Source organism: Accipiter gentilis, chromosome 8, assembly GCF_929443795.1.
Source record: "Accipiter gentilis chromosome 8, bAccGen1.1, whole genome shotgun sequence".
NCBI classification, from domain to species: Eukaryota; Metazoa; Chordata; class Aves; order Accipitriformes; family Accipitridae; genus Astur; species Astur gentilis.
The window spans coordinates 34,473,267-34,492,799 of record NC_064887.1 but is presented as its reverse complement, the minus strand read 5'-3'; the positions used below and the strand labels follow the sequence as shown (position 1 = coordinate 34,492,799).

The window sequence follows — 19,533 nt, the reverse complement described above, 5'->3', positions numbered from 1 at the left end:
TGGTGGCCACTGCCCTCCCATTGAGGAAGAAAATCCCAAAGACAGCAGCTTGCTAAAGAGCATCCCGAGTTTATTTGACACCGTTTTCCCTCGAGGCGAGGGGTTGACCGTACACATCTCATGCCAACGCACAGGAGGCAGGGTACAAAAGCAACACCCCAGGCCCGAATTCAGGGGGATTGGGGGGGTCCTTTTTCCCCAAAGACATGGCAATAAATAAGGTTTTATTCTTTGAATTTTTTTATTATTATTATTTTTGTTGGGTTTTATTCTTTTCCCCCAGGAAACAAGACTCTCACTTTCTGGAACTGTACAAAATTTACACAGCGAGGGGAGGGGGCGTTTGGCCTTGTCGAAGGGGGATGGAGAGCTGCGGGCACGGCTCCCCCCGAACCCCCCCCACCAGCCGCCCGCGGTGCCCGGCAAGGCCGGGGGCTTGGCACAAAGCAGCACCCAAGGCTGGGGAGGGGGGAGGCACATGGGTGCAGCTGGGGCAACACCTGCAGCACCAGCACACCCAGCCAGGGGGGGCAAGGAGGGACAGGGACATACCAATGATGTGCTTTCTTGAGTGGCTTTTTTTTTTTTTTTTTTTTTTCTTTCATTTTTATTCTTTTTTCCCCTTTTCTTTCGGAGCTCCCCTGCCCCAGGCTTCTGGCAGCAGCCAGCTAACTGGATCCACCACCAGCCCTCTGCGAAGGGCAGCCTAGGATCATCAGCATCACCCCAAAGCTGGAGGTGGGGGGGGTGGGCACCCCTCCGCCGGGGCATCCCTGCAGGGCCAGGGCAGAGCCGGGCACCCCGGGCAGCGAGCGTGGAGCTGGATTTTATCCATCAGGCTGAATGCCTTCAGCCTGGCAAGGCCGGGGTAGGTTGCAGGCTGTGCCAGGAGCAATGGGCGGGTGGCCGTCACAAGCCTAGGGATGTGGGTTTTGAGAAAGGGGCTGGTACTGGGAACAGACGCCATGGGGCTCACGGGCTGTGCCAAAACCACCCAGGCCCTCCCTGGTTGCCCGCATGAGCCCTTGGTCCTGTCAGCCCCGTGGCACTGGAGAAGGGGGGTGGCTGATACCTGAGGGGTCTCACACCCCAATCCCCTCTGCTCCCCACCATCATGCAGCTGCTTCTGCAGCTGGTGAAATGCCCTTTTTCCCCTCTTTGGGGGTGGAGGGGGTGGAATTTATTGCAATACCCTCAGAGCAAACGTTCCCCGCCTCTCCCACTCACCCTGCCCTTCCCCAGCACTTGCGGCAGCTGCTCTGCACGTGCCAGCCTCGAGCATCCCGGCCGGCCCTGCCGCTGCCCAGCTTGGCCCTTGGGCATCTCAGGCTAGAGGCTTTTTTTTTTCTTTTTTAATTCCTCCCTGCTGCGCGACTGAGGTAAAACCCACAGCGATGCACCGTAAGCACTCCCACATGCCTGGGGATAAATCACGGCCCCACAGCCACCGTGCGACGGCTTCGCTCCCACTGTGCCTGGAGCGGGCAGCATCCCCCCCGCCCCGGGCAGTGGGGCAATGGCCCTGCCTGGACAGGTCCCCAGCCTTGCTAAAATAAACCCTTCTACAATATAGACTTTTCTTTCCGCCGAGGCTCCGGGCAGCGCCGAGTCACGTTGCAACTCCATATCGAAAAATAACTCTTGAAAATAGCAGCGGTGCTCGGCAGGAGGGGTGCAGGGCTGGTGCGGGCACCGGGACGGATTCTGCCATCCCCGACTGTCCTTCCCTCCCGCCGGCTTACGCCATCGCACATCCCGCCGTGCCCCAGCCCCGCGCTGGAGTCCTCACCGTGCGTCCCACGTGCCGCCGACACCTCTCTTGTGCTTACACCCAAAGGCATCCGTGCCCCCCACCCCGGGCACAACCGCCCCTGGCCATCACCGATGCCGCCCCCCCACCCCTCCAGCCCTCCGGGGCCGATTCCCACGGGAAATCCTGGAAAGGTCAACCGCCGGCGGGCGCCCTCGGTGCTGCGCTTGCGGGCTGGGGGGGAGCGAGGGGGGCCGGGGCGGGGGGCGAGCGGCGCTTAGAAAGGGGGGTGATCCATGTCGTCCAGCCAGGAGGCCGGGCTGGTGGGAAAGTCTGGGTACCCGACGCTGCTCCCCGTGGAAATGTCGGAGGTGGGGCCCCCCCCGGCCATGGCCCGCAGCGTCTGACTCACCCCCTGCGCCCCGTGGGCCACCAGCCCCAGGCTGCCGTCCATGGCGTAGTCCAGCCCGTTGAGCAAGGGTGGGTGGGACGGCAGGGAGGAGATGGAGGACGGCGACTGGGGGAGGCCGTAGGGACTGCCGTCCCGCAAGTCCTGGTACGACTGTCCCGTCCCTTCCATGGAGAAGCTGCCGTTCAGCAACTGTCCGCCCGCCACGTCCCCCACGGTGCCGTAAACCCTGTTGGTGTGGCCGAGCTCGGAGAGGATCTGGTCTTCTGCCGGGGAAAGGAGGGAGAGCAGAGGGGGGGGGTCAGCGCAGGGGGGAGCCCCGCGGCCCCCCCGCCCCACGTCGGTGTCCCGCTCACCGCGGAAGCTGAGCTCGCTGTCGCTGACGCCGCAGTCCTCGGCCGAGCTCTCCTTCTCCAGCTTGCCGCCCCCGCGGCTCCTCTTGACGCTTTTGTAAAACTGGCCCCAACGATGCCGCCCCGCGTCCTTCTTCAGCCGCTTCTCCTTGGCCCGGCGGTTCTGGAACCACACCTGGCGAGAAACGGGGATACCGCTGGCACCATGGCACACTGGCACCCCTGCATACCGGCACCCCTGCAAGCCAGCACCCTGGCACCCCTACATCCCAGCAGGCCAGCACCCCTGCACTTCTGCCACCCAGCACCCCTGCAACCCCATATGCTAGCACTCATGCAACCCAGCACTCCTGCAATGCAGCATGCCAGCACCCCGGCACGCCAGCACCCCCAACACATACGCAACCCAGCTCCCACACACCATGCAAACTAGCACTCCTGCAACCCAGCATCCAGGCATCCCTGCATCCCAGCACGCCAGCACCCCTGCAATCCCACGCGCCGGCACCCCTGCGACCTAGCATGCCTGCATCCCAGCACACCAGCACCCCAGCTAGCACGCACCCATGCACCCCAGCATCCCTGCAACCCGTCTCCCGGGCACCTATGCTACCCCAATACCCCTGCCACCCCTGCACCCCCTGAAGACTGGCAGCCCTGCACCGCGGCACCCCCGAAACCCAGCACCCCAGCACTCCGGCGGGACCCCTGTGTCCCCCTTCACTAGCGGCAGGGTGGAGAGGGGCATCCCCGTGGCCTCACCTGCACCACCCTCATGTCGAGGCCCGTCTCAGAGGAGAGCTGCTCCCGCACGTGCCGTGCGGGCTTGGGGGAGTTTTTGTAGGCGTTCTTCAGCGTCTCCAGCTGCTTGGCCGTGATGGTGGTCCGGGGCCGCTTAGCGCCCGCCTCGGAGTCATCTGCAAGCAAAGGAGCCGGTACCAGCCCCGACCCCGACCGCAGCAGCGTGAGCAACCCCAAACCGCCAACCCACGCCGCTGGGGAAGAGCTCCCCAAAACCAGCCGCCCCAGAGCCCGCAGTGACACCTTCCCGCAGGTATGACGCCCGTGACATGACCCACGGCCACCCCTTGGTGTGCTGGCCCGCCTCATAGCCCTTTCAGGGTGCCTACCGTTCTGCTTGGCGGTCTCATAGTCCTCCTTGCAAACCAGCCGCCCGTCCTCCATCAGGTAGAACTCGTCGCCGGTGGCCAGTTGCCGGCTGCAGATGATGCAGGCGAAGCAGTGGAGGTGGTAGACGAAGTCCTGGGCTTTGCGGACCACCTGGGTGGGGGGGATGCCCTGCTGGCACGCCGTGCATTTGGTCCCGAAACGCCTGCAAGGAGAAGCGGGTGACCCTGAGCCCCCCGGCGAGGTGGACTTCGTCCGGAGATGGGGTGGGGACCAGGAGACAGGGCAGAGTTTCAACCAGCAATCAACCTAATTATGCATGACACTTCACACGGCAGGGGTTTATCTTCTTCACTGTGAAAGATGGGCCTAATGGAGCTGAGGAAGGTTTGATTTTAATGGTTCTTTTAACTAATGCTTATAGGCTGCCTGATTTTCCCCTGCAAGGACAGTACATATTTCATCCACATTAATACCAAATAAATTAATTACACCGCCCCGCTAGCATGATGAATCCCAGATTAATGCAGAATGATGGGGCTCTTACACCGTAATGACAGCCCGACGGGTGCGTGGGGCGTGCTGGCTTGGGGTAGGTGTGGGCCCAAGCAAGCCCACGGCACGGCTGCAAGGAGCACGCAAGGAGCATGGAAGAAGCATGCAAGAATGGTGCAAGGACCATGCAAGGAGGGCGCAAGGAGCATGCAAGAAGTGTGGAAGAAGCGTGCAAGGACCATGTAAGAATGGTGCAAGAAGCGTGGAAGGAACATGCAAGGAGCGCGCGTCTGGCCCAGCAGCCAGCAGATCGCAGGCACGCTGCTGCGGAGAGCCTGGGGTGTCCAGGTGCACCCAGCTCATGGGTGCACCCGCGTGGGTGCAGCCCAGGCCGCGGCGGAGTGTGGTCGCCCTATGCAGGCATGAAGGCTAACACCCAGATAACACCTGGATAACACCCAGATAACACCCAGCGTACACTGAATTAACGGCGCGAGGGCGACACGTGCCACGAGGTGGTGGCAGCAACAGGAGAGAGTCAAAAATAAGTGGCTATTGCCACTGGTGTTTCCAGCGTCAGCCATGTGGGCTTCGCGATTGCCATGGGGCAGATCCCCACCTCCCACCGGCACCACAAGGGCTCTGCTGGGTCTCTCCTGCTCCCCCCAGCACCCCTAAGCACCCCATCAGCGGGGGGCCAGGACCCTGCAGAGCCGTCGTGGCCTTGCAGCAGCAGCCCAGGCAGCAAAGCTATCAGAATAAATCTGCCCCCTACACCTTAAACAGACCCACCTAGTACGAAGGAGGCAGTCCAGGAAAACCCAAGCCCTCTGGACCCAGCCCCGAGGCTGCAGGGGCTGGCGGTGGCGTTCAGGGGTGCCCAGGGGGTACAGCCAGCCCGGACACCTCTCGCTGCCCTCCGAGGGCTGAACATCCCCCACGGCTGCCCATGCCCTTATGCCATCTGGAAAGCCAGGGCACTGCCACCAAAGCTGCGTCCCCAAGATTGTCCCCCAGTCACACAGGTGTCACCCAGGGACAGGCGGCGGGCAGCAGGCGTGAGCGGTGCCGGCCCGATTTCAGCGGCTGCCCAAAGGGGTGTTGGAAGCAGAAGGCGAGGAGGGAAAAACCTGTTTCGTCTCATTTTCTGGGCTTGTATCCTAAAGGGAGGGTCCCCGGACAGTTGCTGGGGACACCTCAGCTCTCCCGGAGTCAGCTGGAAGGGAGTGTGGGAGAGGGAGGGAGGGAGGGGAAGGAGGGGAGGGAGGGAGGGAGACGGAGAGAGGGAGGGAGGGATGAAGGTTGGGGGGAGGGAGTGATGAAGTGATGGAAGGAATGGGGGGATTGGGGAGGGATGAAGGGATGGAGGGTGGGACAGAGGGATGCACAGAGGGAGGGATAGGACAGACAAACGATGCTTCTCCGTGCCCAAGGCTGAGCCAGTGCACGCTCTGCAGCCCCCATCCTCCCTCTACCCATCCACCGCCCCCAGAACACTATTAAAACCATTTTAACGCACACCCCCAGCATCCTGGGGTGTTTCCACACCACCTGGGGACGGCCAAACCCAGGACAGAGCTGCACATGGCTGGGGCCCAAGAGCTGTGATTTGTGGGGAGGGAAAAAACGATTAAAAAAAATCAAAAAATCTGGTCTTTTCAGAAGCAGCTCCTGCATTGCAAATCTGTCTCTGAAGTTGGTCTTAAATCCTCACATCATCCGCAGGTTACCTACCCCAAAATCAATGAGTGGTTGAAAGAAAGGTGAGGCGAGAGCCTGAGCGAGCGCCGAGATGCTATTGATTGGCACCAAATAATCCAGGCAGGACCTCATCTAAGAAAGTCGCTGATCTTTCAACTCTAATTAACATTGATTACCCGCACCTTTTGGGCGACTATTTAAATGACTTGGAGATTAATAGGCTGGAAAATATCAGAAGTGAAGTGTTATTACCCAGGCTGCTTTGACCGTCGCACGTTCCCCAACTGGGAAGGAGAAATTCAAGCTGCATCTTTGGACCTGATGGCTGGTGGGGCGGAGGAGGGGGGGATGTGGGAGGCCCGAGAGCCTGGGGATGGGCAGGCAGGGAAAGTCCTGCCCGGGGATTAGCATGGGGCATAATCGCCATCAGTTGGTTTAGCTGGCCGGCCGGCGGCGGGGAACGATGGGGAGAGCCGGCGTGGCTGGGGGTGAGCAGGAGATGATGGCGTGGGGAGATGGCCCTGGTCCCCGAGGTGCGGCAGCTGCTTTTCAGCTGGGGCCCATCATCTGCACCCGGGCAGCAAAAGGCACCCGCTGGCCAGGATCCGGCCCTCCTCGCTGCAGGAGGTGTAAAGCAGCAGCCCTCTGCTTCACAGCCATTCACCGCCAGCCGAGCTGTGCCCGGTCCCAGTGCAACACCCTCTGCCATCCCTTGGGAAAGCTCCCGGATTTTGCCAGCAGCCGGGGACTAGAGCATCCCCGCTAAGAAGTCCATTCTTAATGGAAAACGGGTTGTCCTGTCCCGTGGGAGCAGGGAAACGCCGAGGCTGGGGCATCGCACAGCTCGGAGGCAGCTGCCAACGAAATCAAATGAGGTTTTTTACGCTACCAGGAGGAAAAAAAAAAAAAAAAAAAGGATTAAAAAAAAAAAAAAGAAGAAGAAGAAAAAAAAGGTAAAAAGATGAAAGGAGAGAATGGCATCGGCAAGTCCCCGCTAGGTGAGCGAGGGGCTCGGGCAGGAGCAGGCAGCGCTGCCGCTGCCTTGCGCGGGTTTCTCCTGCCCTCTAGCTCCGATCGGAGCCGGGGCCGCTGCCGAACCACGGCGGCTCACTCTTCCGTGGGCGTTTGAAACGGGTACAGGGGAGCGAGAGGAGCAGCAGGGAGATTTGGGGCCTTCGGAAGGTTCAATCCCAACAAAGAGCATCCTGCGGCAGCTGTAAAGCACCGTTTCATTATTTCCACAACTTAAAAAAGGATGAAGATTTTGGAGAAATTCCACTTAAAAATAAGAAGTTGTGCGTTTGTCTGCTTTGCGGGCAGGGGAGACGCTGCTTTCGGGGGGCCGTGCCCCCGAGCGGTACTCACTTGAAGAAGTCCTCCTTGCAGTAGACGCTGCCGGCCCGGGAGAAGCAGCGGTCGGCCAGCTGCATCTGGCAATCGGCACACTTGAGGCAGGAGCTGTGCCAGTGCCGGTCCAGGACCTTGAGGATGAACTTGTCCAGGATGTGCTGGTTGCAGCCGGCGCACTGGGGGATCTCTGGGCGGGGGGGCGGGGGGAGAGAGATGGAGAGAAAAGCAGCGTCAGCCACCGCAGTCCCCTCGCCCCCGCAGCGCTCCCACCCAGCCAGTGTGGCCAGCAAAGCCCCGCGTTGGCTCGTGCTGGTGCTTTGCGGGGTGATGAGCCGCCGCTCCTCGCCTCGCCGGTGTCCCAGCACATCTTCTTTTGCCAACCTTCACCAAAAATCCTTCGCGGTAGCAAAACCCATGGCCCTGCCATGCACAGACACACACACGCACACACGCACACGATGCTTTTCCCTTCCGCACCCCATTTTTCAGGCTGTGCTCCCTACCACCCATTTCCCCACCTGCCTCTCGCTCCCTCCGGGACAGCATCCCGCAGCCCCCGGCCAGGGACACAGCTTGTTGCTCCCCACGGCCACCCCTGTCCTGCAAGGGCCAGGCTGCCAGGGTCACCCACAGGTTTCACCCACAGGGTCCCAGCTGTGAGCCGGGGGTGCAGGACACCGACTACCCCCACCCCACCCGCAGAGGCTTTTACAGCACGGGCAAACGTTTCTTCCCCTCCACTGCCGCCGCACCCCGAGGACCACGAGCCGCCTGTGCTAGCCACTTTGCATCCCCCCGCCCCGCTCCACGGTCCAACACCCGTTTGGTTCCCAGAACCCTGGTTTCCACGTGATGGGAACAGCATATTTCCACCCGCTTTCTGCCATCCAGCCGGAGTGTTACGGACCCCTGTCGCTGGAAAACACGGGCAGAAGCAAGGCCAGGCCAGAGCACAGCGGTGGTAAGCAGGCGGAGAGCGGCGGCGGTGGGTCCTGCCCCATCCAGTGTCCCCCCCCGCCCCACTACAGCACCCATCCTGCGGGAGGGTGCTTGGCGAAGGAGGGCTTTTCCTAAGGCAGGATGTACACCCGGCCATCCGGACTGCCTATACAATGTCTGCCTATAGATGGACAGCTTCTGTAGATCTGGAGAGCTGGATATTTATCTCTCTCTCTATCTGCCCATAGTTCAGAATAAACGAGAGGTGCTGTAAAAGTCTGGAGGAGAAGATTGCCCGGTAAAAGCCAGGCACATCATGCTGACATGCATGCATGAAAGAAGATTGATTTTGGGGAGGGGGGGGAAGCCATGCCCGTAGCTGGAGCATAAGAGCAGGAGAGATGTTTATGGATAAGGGCTGTCTCCCTCTCCTGCTGGAGAGCGGCTGACAGTAAATAGCACCGCGGGTGGAGGCGGCGGGGGGGGGGTGATTATAATTTTTTTTATGCTGCTACAAGTGCTGGGGGGGCTGAGGAGGGACCCAGCGGCCAGGCGCAGCCGGCCTGCGAGAGACAGGGGATGGGGCGGCAGGAGGAACCGGCCCCCACATCCCCCCTGCGATGCTGCCTGCTCCAGGGGGCTGGGAGCCGGCCGGGCTGGCCATGGGGGGGGCAGCAATGGGGAGAGAGAGGGAGACCTCCTGTACCCTGGCCTGGATGCTACCAGGAGGGGAAAAGAGGGGAAGGAAAAAAAAAAAGGATAAAGGAAAAAAGGGAAAAGGAAAAAAGAAAAGAGAAAAGGCAAAAGGAATAAAAGGGAACATGGAGAAAGGGAGAGAAAGGCAAAAAAAGGAAAAAGGGGGAAAAAGGGAGAGGAGAGGGGAAAAAAAAGAAATTGAAAAAGGAATGGGGAAAAGGGGGGAAAAGGGAGGGTGGAAAAGGCAGGAGGGGAGGATAAAAGGGGGAAGGGAAGGAAAACGGGGGAAGGGAAGGAAAAAAGGGGGGAAGGGAAGGAAAAAAGGGGGGAAGGGAAGAAAAAAAGGGGAAGGGAAGAAAAAAAGGGGAAGGGAAGAAAAAAGGGGGAAGGGAAGAAAAAAGGGGGAAGGGAGGAAAAAAGGGGGAAGGGGAGGAAAAAAGGGGGAAGGGGAGGAAAAAAGGGGGAAGGGGAGGAAAAAGGGGGGAAGGGGAGGAAAAAGGGGGGAGGGAGGAAAAAAAGGGGAAGGGAGGAAAAAAGGGGGAAGAAAAAAGGAAAGAAAGAGGGGGAAAAGAGGAAAGAAAGGGGGAAAGAAGAAAGAAAAGGGGGGAAAGAAGAAAGAAAAGGGGGGAAGAAGAAAGAAAAGGGGGGAAGAAGAAAGAAAAGGGGGGAAAGAAGAAAGAAAAGGGGGGAAAGAAGAAAGAAAAGGGGGGAAAGAAGAAAGAAAAGGGGGGAAGAAGAAAGAAAAGGGGGGAAGAAGAAAGAAAAGGGGGGAAAGAAGAAAGAAAAGGGGGGAAAGAAGAAAGAAAAGGGGGGAAAGAAGAAAGAAAACGGGAAAAGGAGGAAAGAAGGGGAAGAGGAGAGAAAGGGGAGAAAAGATGAAAGAAGCAGGGGAAGAGGGGAGAGGAAAGAAAGAGGGGAGGAAAGAAAAAGAGCACAGGAGAAAATGGTATTGTTACAGCCTTAAACAACATTATTTAAAAATACTTTGGGGTACTGACATATATCTCAAGTGAAGGCAGCTTATTTTATCATTCACAAGGTTAGATAGTTACAATCCCAGTGCCCTTCAGACCATATTTATTGCTGGCATTTAAGCCTGTGTCACATTAACAACAGTAGAATAAATTAAAAAAAAAGAAAAAAAAGAATTATCTACAGCTTCCATAGGTCCCTCTTCTCCTTCTCGCTCTAAAAACACCTGGATGCTTCGCTCCCCACCCCAGTTTGCTGCTGAGAGCAGCAAAACGGTTGCAGGTCAGCACTAGCCACATTTTCCACATTTCATTTGTTAAACCTATGTCACAGCAATGTGGAAGCCGTTGGCACAGACGATGGCACGCAGCACAGCATCAGCCCCGAGAGGAGGCACATTTGGTGGTAGTGCAAATAAATCTTTCTCATTTATTTCATAAACATGTATGCATGCTTATGAAACTTGTTTTCTATATAAATGGTTATTTATCTAAACACGTGTATGTATATACATATATATACACCTACTCACTTGTATATCTACGTATATATATACCTACTGACAAGCTAACAAACACAGCTTTTCTCCTAAAGGCAGCAACACAGCTTAATTTCAACAAGCAAACAACTGCAGCAAATAATACAATATCTTCCTCCACATTTCCAGAGAAATTTATTTTTTTTTTTAACAAGAGACCTATTTTTTGCTTCCGATCTGTCTGCAGATGCTCGGCACCAACCAAATGCGCGCAGGTCTGCGCGTGCACACAGATGTGCTGAACTCGCATCGGCTTGCCTGCTCTCCCCTGTACTAAATAAAATAATAATAATAATAACAATAATAATAATAATAATGGGAGCTGCTGGGGTACCAGGAGGTGTCCCACTCAACCCACTGGTGCGGCCAATGCATGCAGAGAGAAAGTATCTTAAATCCAACCCCTGCGCTCCGCTTTGTGCTTTGCAACGGAGGCGGCTGTGCCGGGGCTGGCTCCGCGCTGCCTCCCCGCCTGCAGAAAGCCTCGCATTTATTTCTGCTTGTTTTACCTAAATTATTTGATGTAACAGGAATAATGTTCATGGCATCAGGCGCTCCATCGTTGCCTTTGCCCACCAGCGTCTCAGGGCTGGCTCTGTGTGCAGGGTGGTTTGAGAGACGTTCTGGCAGGCAGACTTAGGGGGGGGGGGGCACAGCCCCACGGCCCCCTCCTCTCCCCCCTCAATGCAAACCTCTCCCCGGTGTTGGGGGATGCTGCTAAGGCCGGGGGTCCTGTGTGATGTACCCGGGAAGGTACCGCACAGCTAGTGTGCATCCCTGCCTCCCGCCGGCGCCTGCCCGGGCAGGATTTGGCCGTATCCCACGAAAATCCGTAGCCAGCTCTGCAATCCTCGCCCCCATCCAGCGCCCCAGCACCCTCCCACGCACCGGGGCACCCGAGTAATGGCCTGACAAGATGTGCTGAGGTCTGGCCCCACGCCGCTCGCCAGCACCGTGATTTATTAGCAGCGGGTCCATCTTTCCACCCCTATCTCTCCCCGACGGGAAAAAAAAAAAAAAAAAAGAAAGAAAAAAAGAAATAACGGTAGAAACGAAACAAGCTGGCGGGTGGCCTCAGAAATCCCCCAGACCGCACTCCCCCCCCGCTCCAAACCCGGGGCAGCCTTTGGGAAGGACGCGCTCCTCCAGCGCAGCCCGGCCCCGCCGGCTCCGGACCACGCCAGGCAGCGAGCTGGCCCACCGAGCCCTTCTCCTGGGGTTTGCGGGTGGGTTTGGGTTATTATTTTTTTTCTGTTAAGGGGAAAGGATCGTCACCCGCGGAGAGGAAGGTGCTGCAGGATGGGTGCCTCGGCAATGCGGGTGGGAAGCGGAGCACAAAGGCGGTCCGGTTCTCCGGTACCGGAGCCAGCACCGAGCACCCGCCCCAAGGAAAGCACCAGGTTGGGGACTCCTTAAAAAGACTTTCTGCAGGGAGGAAACCTCATTCCTTCACATGAAAAAAAAAAAAAAAAAAAAAGAAAAAGGAAAAAAAACCACCAAAAAACGAGCCCTCCAATTCATTTCTCTGCAGCGTGCGAACGACTTTCCCAGCGGCGATTAATCAATTCCCCCCGCCAGCCCCTTGGCCAGGGGCTGGCGGCACCCGGGCACGATTCCCGCTGGCTTTGGTAGAAGTTTTTACTTCGGTGAGATTTGCAAAACAATATTCATAAATAATATCGGGAATTAGATTTGTAACAATCCTGCCTGCGAGGCTGAGCCGTAGCTAGGTTTGTCGGGGGGGAGGCTCGGCTCCCCCCCAAAATCTTGCTGAAGTGGATGCTGTAAGACACAGTCCCTGCTAAAATAAGGAGGTAGGTAGAGAGGAAAACCTGCGATTTAATAGCGCTTAGAAATGAAAATATCACGGGTTTTCATCGCACAGACGATGAAATATCGAGGTGCTGACGACATGGGGGGGGGGGGGGGGCCCTCCTGAATTCCCCTTGGGAAGGTATTCCCTGCCCAGGGCCAATAGTCCTTCGCCCCGGGGAGCCGTGCACCACGCGTGACTGGGGCAGGATCAGGCCCCAAACGTGTAACGCCGTGAAAGCCGACGGCCGGGAGCTGGCGGCGGCCGCGGGGCTCGGGGCTGGAGCCGCAGGGCAACTGCAGGGCGACGGCAACTTTTATAGCAGCCCACCCTCGCGTATGTTGTTCCTGCCACGGGTTTTTTTTGCACTTAAATAAATAAAAATAACCGTATCTCGTTGGATTATTTCCTGGTGATGCCTGCCGTACGTCAGTTAGCCCAAAACTGCCGATGTCAGGGGCAGGGGAGTTTGGTGGCACCCGGAAGGGTCAACCCGGGGAGTTTTGCTGGGGCGGTTGCTGCTCCAGCGTGATTTAAGCGCCGAATTTCGCCTTAAACCGGTGGGGCTTCGGGGCCATAAAAGTGACCCTGCGGCTCGCAACCGGGGCCCTTATTCGGTGGTCAGGATTCGGCCCTGGGGATGGACACCCACCACCGCCGCACGCTCCTGCCCGGGGTTATTCTTGCCCTCTGCTGCGGTGAAATTCGGTTAAACGTCCCCGCCTGCAACACCCCCCCCCGACCCCGGGGCCCGGCAACCGGACCGAAACGGGGGATAACGGGGACAGCCCCCCCCCCCCCCCCCCCCCAAAGCCGGATGGGGTCTGGCAGCCAGAAGCGGCCCCCCCCCGGGTAGCCGCACCGGCTTTACTCCTCGCAGAAACACCCACGGAAAACGAATTACAGTCGGCCGGGGGGGCCGGGGGCAGGTGCGGGGCACGGAACGGCGGCGGAGGCTCCGGGGGACAGCGGCGAGCGGGGGTGGGGGAGCGGGGACGGGGACACAAAGCCCGGCCCGGAGCGGGCAGGCTGCCGGGGTGCGCAGCCCCCCCCACCCCCTGTGTGTCCCCCAAAATGCGGCCCGGCCCCCCGATCCGTCTCCCCCCCACCCCCCCCCGCCGCCGGGGCTCCCGGGTCCCCCCCGGAGGGCCGGCAGGGACGCCCCAGTTCTCGGGAACCGTTTGCAAACGTAGAGAAATAATAATAATAATAATAATAATAATAATACCCGAGCAGCTCCAGCCCGGGCCGCCCGCCCGAGCAGCCCCGGGGCCGGGCCGGGGGCGCAGCGGGGCACGGCCGCCCCCCGCTCCGGCTCCCCGCATGCGGGGGGGTGGTGTGCGGGCACACGGCCCCCCCCCGCCCCGCTGTAGGGCTGGGCCGTGAAGAAACGGGCCGGCTGTCGGCCCCTATGGCTCACACCCGGCCGCCAGCGTGTGCGTCCCGCTGAAACACGCTCGGGGCCGAACGCCCGTGGGGTCCGTCCACCCGCGTGTACATACACACACACACCCCGCCACGCGTGCATGGGTGCATACACTCCCCCCCCCCCCCCCCCCCCCACGCCGGACGTGTTTATGGACACCCCCACGGCACGCGTCGGCATGTGCTTTCACAGCAACGCGCTACCTGTAGCTACAGAGCATATAGGGGCACGTATGGATATATAGGTGATTTTTGGACAGAGGCAGACACGGCGGCATCGCCCCACGCGCCGCGCGGAGCCAAGCCGGGCCCGGCGTCCCGGTAACACGCGCGAACGCCCGTGGGTCCTTTCCCACCGCCGCCGTTCGCCCGCGAGGCGCTGCCTGTCGCGATAAACGATATAAGCGGGGGGTCGGGCGCTGCGGGCCGGGGGTGCGCGGGGGCGGGCGGGGACCGGAGTGCACCACACACACACACGCACACACACACACGTACACTTGCACACGCACTTGCACACGCACAGCCGGAGCCGCGGCCGCGCCGACCTCCCCGTCGGGGCCGGGCCCGCATCGCTCCGCACGGCTCCCGTCGCCGCCGCCCGCCCGCCCGCCCCAGGGCACCGCTCTCCCTTCCGCACCCTCCTAATTTTTACGTCTATTAACGCTGCTAGACACGGGGGAACAAAATAAAGGGGAGGAAAAAAACCCGCCCGGGCGGGAGCGGGAGGCACCTGCCCAGCCCGCAGGGCGCTGCCCCTCCAGCCCCTGCCCGCCCTGCCCCGCCGGCCCGGGGCCGCCTTTGCGGTAGGGAGCGAAGGAGGGAGAAGAGAAAAGCGTCCTTACGTTGCACCGGCACACCGAGGATCTCGGGAAGCCCCTTGACAGCCCCTTCGGCAGCGAGTGCGGAGCTTTGCATCATTTTATTGGCCCGGGGGGCGGCGGAGGGGAGAGAAGAGGGGAGGGAGAGATGCGGCCCGGGCCGGCGGAGCCCCGCGGCGGGACGCAGCGCCGTGTCCCGCGGGCGGTGCCGGTGCCGGTGCCGGTGCCGGCCCGGGCGCGGCGCCGCAGCTGTGCCCGCCAGCGCCGCCCGCCTCCCATTCATTCACCCTGCGGGGAGCGCGCCTGACGTCACCGCCCGCAGGGGGGCGGGGGCGGGCCGGGCCGCCCGAGGCCAATCGCCGTCCGCCCCGCGCCGGCGGGGGCGGGGCCTGAGGGGAAGGGGGCGGGGTTTGCGGTCCGGGGGCGGGGCCTGCGGGGAAGGGGCGGGGTCTAGGGGCGCCCCGCGGCCGCGAAGCTCAGTGGGGCCAGGCCCGGCCTCGAGCGGCTGTCGCGACACAGTGCTGTCGCAACATAGTGCTGTCGCGACCGGGGGCGCCGTCCAGTGCCAGGGAGGTCTGTCCGACGCTGCCGTTGGGGGGAGAGAGCGAAGAGCCAAAGGCCCCAGCCTCTGCTGTCGGGGCTCAGGGACCTTCTCTGGCTCAATGGGAGGGGGTGGCGAGTCCCGGCTTCGGGCACACAGCACCAGTCCTCTCCCTCCTGCCACGGGGAGTGGGGGGCTTAGCCAGGCGGGCGGCTTCCCCAGCTCCAGCGGACACCGGCACATCACCATCCCCTTGCCGCTGTGTCGACGTGAGATATTTCTCCCCTCCGTGGGCAACCCCAGCGCCGGGCAGGGCCATGGCAAGCTCTGCTTCGACCAGGCGCTGGAACTCACTGGGTCCCGGGGCTCTTCCCAACAGCAACTCCCTCAGGGACACATCTGGGCACGGAAAGAGCCAACCCAGCTCCGCAGTGCTGCAGCACGCCCAGCCCGACAGCCCGTCCGCCAGCTGCTGCGGCACAAGGGTGGCGATGCCAAAGGCACGGGGCAAAGGGTTTGGCATGACTACGGCTTCCAGAACGATCCCCACGGGGCTTTGCTGAGGGAAAACCCCAGGGCAACCCCGTCGGTGAGTACCAGAGCAAAACCAACGCGTCGAGAGGTGGCGGTACCCAGCAGCAAAGGAAAAAACTCACCAAAATGCAGCCCAAATTAGTCAGTGTGGGTGCTTAGAGCATCAGCCTTCCTGATGCTCACCGTGTCACCATCTTGGTGACGACGGTGCCAAATGGCCCCGATGTGCTGTGATGTCCCGCTCTGCCTGGCTAAGGGGTGCTTAGAGCACTGAGCCTGCCCAAGGGGGGTGAAACCTCCGCGGTGGCACACATGGCAGCACTGGGAGGGGAGGGAAGGGTGCTCAGCCCAGCCGAATGCGCAGCTGCCCTCAGATCACACGTGCCCTTTCTATGCTTTCCTTTCCACACTGAAACGCAAATGAGGAAGAGGCTTTTCCCACCTGAAAAAAACTTCGTCAAGCCCCTCGGGAAATGTGTGGGTAGGACACGCCAGCAATTAGAGAAAAGCTTGTTGTTTAAAAATAAAAGTAATAAAACCTAAGAAGTGTATTAAGCCTGATGGTTCCTTAGGAAAAACCAGTATTTTTATAATGAGGTGCTGGTTTTTAACCCCAAAGCTTCATTTTACCAGCAAAACCCCAGCTGGCTCTTCTCGCACCACTGGGCAGAGACTGGTGTGCAATCATTGCAGGAGTGAGCCCCCACCCCCACAGTCCACCAAACCCCAAAACTGGTTCCCCGCCACAGGGGAGGTGAATCCCAGCCCCTTCTCACATCTCCTCCTCTTCTCCCCTAAATCAAGCACCGGCTCTTAAGTGCATTAAGCGCATCCAGGCCCCCGCTGCCCCTGGCCACCTGCGCTCCCGAGCCCCTTGGGGCAGGGGCTGCCGTCCCCCCTACATGGTCCCCAGCCAGCCAGCAGTGCGGGAGCATGGCTCCCAGCCCGGGGATGCAGAAAAACAGGTCCCTAAAGCAGATTTACGGGAGAAGTTTAGCCGGACAAACAGACACTGCCCTGTGGCCTCCCTATCCCACCGCTTTACATTTCCAACCTATTTCCCTAATTATTCCGGCACTGCTGGGAGTCATCACCGTCCCTCCCTCTCTGGCACGCTCTGATTTATCTCTCAACTGGGATAACAGCTCCCCCCACCCCCTTCTCCTCGGGGAATTCAATTTTCATTCATTTTTCTGCTTTGCCAGATTGATCCAGCCCCCTCTGCCCGGCTCCGAATCACTCATGGCAGCAACAAGCAGGCAAAGGGAATCACGCAGCACCAAGCCTTCACCTCAGGGAAGCATCCTGCTGCTGGGGGGGGGGGGGGGGGGGGCTGCCACCATGAGTGCCCGCTAAAAAAACCCACCCAAAACCCACCAGCATCCTCCTCCCTGCTCACTCTTGGCTCATCACATCTTCCCAGTAGAGCCTTCATCCCTTCCTCCCCTTGTAATATTGCTTTGTCCCCCTCTATCCTTCCTGCCGTTCATCTGTTCCTCGCCTTGGTGGGTTTTTCGTCTCTTCTGGAGGGTTTTTTTTTGTTGTTTTGGGGGTTTGTTGGTCGCTTTGGGATTTTTTTGGTCTCTTTTGGGGTTTTCTTGGTTGCTTTGGGGTTTTTTGTTCTCCTTTGGGTTTGCTTTCCCCAGCACACCCACCCCGTTATCCCGGCATTCAGGGAGGAGAGGATGGTGGAGGTGGGCATGAGCAACCCCCCTTTGTGCCACCCAGGGTGCTGCGGGGTCCTGGCGCTGCCTGAGGAGGGGGGGGGGGTGGGGGTTTACACATGATGGGTGTGAAATGCCCCCACCAGGTTTTGTCCTCCTCTCAGAGCCAAAACAGAGCTGAGGGTCGGTGGTGACCAGCCTGCAGAAGGGTGAATGTCACGATTTTCAGCAGGTTGTATTTCTGGGCCAGTTTTGGGGGGGCTCTGGCCCTGCACAGATGCCCCGCTCCTTCCTTGGCATTGCCTGAACCCCCTCCGGCCCTGCAGCTGGATGAAGACACGAGCAGCATGAAACAACTATGCAAAATGCACAGACGAGCAGGGATAGTGCTCCTGCACCTTCCCTGTCGGTGTTAATTAATAATAAAAAAGCAGGTAAAACTCAGCCTAGACTCAGCCTCAGCCTCCCCCCCCGTGTGCCCCAGCTCTGGGCACACGGGAACTGGGGACACCGAGGGCAGTGTGTCACCGATGGGGACGGTGGTGCATCATTCCCAAGTGCAACAGGGATGTTTCAGGGCAGAATTAGGGTTTGCAAAGAAAACCCACACCTGGCCCATGGGTGGGGGGGGAGGGGGGGTTGCGAGCGCAGTCATGTCCCCCATTGAAAAAGCCTGAGTGGGCTCGGAGTGGGCCAGGGAGCCCAGCCGACAGCTTCATACCACCCATGCAGCGAGTTTGCCAGGTCTCAGCCCAGCTCTCAGAGTCCCCTAGCGTGATGAAACCAGCTCCCCCAGCCCTAGCGGGGGGACATCCTTACGGGGCTAAAGCTGCCATAACCACAGTTTGGCATGGGGTTGCCTCCCCTCCAGGCAGCGCCAGCCACAGCACTCTGAGCCCCCATATGCACAGCCTGCCGGTGGCCCCCACCGCTCCCCACTCATTAATTACCCCAATAATTACCTGTGACCCTGCCTCACACCCCCCCCCCGGCCCCCATTGCCAGGGGTGACCTGGCATGAGGACAAGCACGGCGAGACCTGGGTACTCACCAGCGGCTGGAGAAAGCCTCTCACCCTCGCAGGCGCTGCCGAATGGGGCGTTGCTAGTTGTAATTGAAAATTAATCGACGTTAAGCGAACCCCTGGTGATTTTATGGCCCGAGCGTGGGCAGACGGGGCATGCCAGTGGAGAAAGGCTCTCACCCGTGCCGAGGAGGGAAAGGGAAGAGGGGTGAGGCGGGAGGGAGCGAGTGCCGAAGGGGTGGGAAGGTGGCTGGCTGCGGGAGGGGGGTGCGGGGGGCCGGCCACTGGCCTCACGGAAAATTAAATTGCACTTGAGGGTAAATTGTATTAGGGAATAGCAGCCGCCTCACACCAGCCTGTGGCCATTTGGGTAATTAGCCCCGGGGATGCCCCGGCTTGTGGCGGCACTGGGAAGGGGTAACCCCCAGCAGGGAGGGCACCTCAAGGAGTTTGGAGCAGGGGTCCCCCCCCCGGGACAGCCCATCCCACTGTGAGTGTGGCCATGGCACAATTTGTGCCAGGGCTTGGGGGGGGGGGGCTGCCTCAAAGTCACCATCCCGGGGTGGGGGACAGCGTGGGGGACACTGCCCCCGGTAGCACTGAGCCCTGCAGAGCCTCCTGCCTGCACTGGCCCGTTTGTGCCCTGCACTGGGGTTCCCCAGCTGCTGGGGGGGGGGAACGGACGATGACACCCCGGTGCCGCAGCCCGGGAGAGCTGGGGCCGGGAGGATTGGGACTGCACCAAACAGGATTACGGAAAGTCTATTTACTGGACTCTCTTTTTCCTGCGTGCACGGCCGCTTTAGCTCCCCGGTCCTGTAAATCTCCCCAGCGGGCCTGTCGGGGATGCTAATCTGGGCAGCCCTGCCTGTGGCTGCCTGCTGACCCCCCCCCCCCCCCCGCCAGCAGGTCCCTCCTCCCCCACCCCAGCACCCACCTCCCCAGCCCTAATCCCCTGCACCCTCCTGCTGCATCCCCCAAAGGCGCCCTAATACATCCCCCCGCCTGTCCCGGACTTTGGCAACCCCACCGAACTATTTTGGGGCCGGGGATAACCACGGGCAGCCCCTCGTCACAAGCCCTCGGTCCCATGCAGAAGAGCAGCTGGTGGGGAGGGGGTGCCTGGGGGGGTTATTGATGTTGGGGACAAACACCCCAGGGAAATCAAGGAGAAGGAGGCAGCAGGGCTGCAGCGATGAGACCTTCGCCATCTATCACCCAGCAGTGGGCAGGACCGGCACCCGGCCGGGGGGACGCAGCCCCCCTCCGTGCCAGGATGAGGCCACTGAGGGCCCAGCTAAGGCACACGGCCAAGGCCAAGTGGGCCAGCGGTGGTAGGGCAGGAGTGCCAGCCCCGCATCCCACAAAGATGTGACTGCGCGC

The 19,533-nt window shown here is 60.2% G+C and overlaps 1 protein-coding gene across 3 annotated transcripts; it reads right to left on the bottom strand.

The window, feature by feature from the left end:
- Positions 1-72: 72 nt before the first annotated feature.
- On the bottom strand, positions 73-14,662 carry LHX4 (LIM homeobox 4). Of its 3 annotated transcripts, none has more exons than XM_049809139.1 (6): positions 14,412-14,599; positions 7,202-7,373; positions 3,643-3,845; positions 3,275-3,429; positions 2,516-2,687; positions 620-2,422 (listed from the first exon to the last, which is right to left on the bottom strand). In XM_049809139.1, exons 1-6 carry the CDS (start codon positions 14,485-14,487, stop codon positions 2,028-2,030), a joined length of 1,173 nt encoding a protein of 390 aa, XP_049665096.1. In that variant the 5' UTR covers positions 14,488-14,599; the 3' UTR covers positions 620-2,027. The 3 variants fall into 3 exon arrangements, with proteins under 3 accessions (XP_049665097.1, XP_049665096.1, XP_049665095.1); XM_049809138.1 differs by having other exon boundaries at positions 624-2,425; positions 14,412-14,502; XM_049809140.1 differs by having other exon boundaries at positions 73-2,425; positions 3,275-3,845; positions 14,412-14,662.
- Positions 14,663-19,533: the final 4,871 nt, after the last annotated feature.

What these genes read in the sequence shown, in the direction of transcription:
- LHX4 (XM_049809140.1), bottom strand. Translation starts at nt 14,487, where the DNA reads ATGATGCAAAGCTCCGCACTCGCTGCCGAAGGGGCTGTCAAGGGGCTT. An exon ending in TCGACATGAGGGTGGTGCAG is followed by an intron (nt 2,688 to 3,274) that starts GTGAGGCCACGG and finishes GTTTCTCGCCAG; the next exon opens with GTGTGGTTCCAGAACCGCCG. An exon ending in CAGCGAGCTCAGCTTCCGCG is followed by an intron (nt 2,426 to 2,515) that starts GTGAGCGGGACA and finishes TTTCCCCGGCAG; the next exon opens with AAGACCAGATCCTCTCCGAG.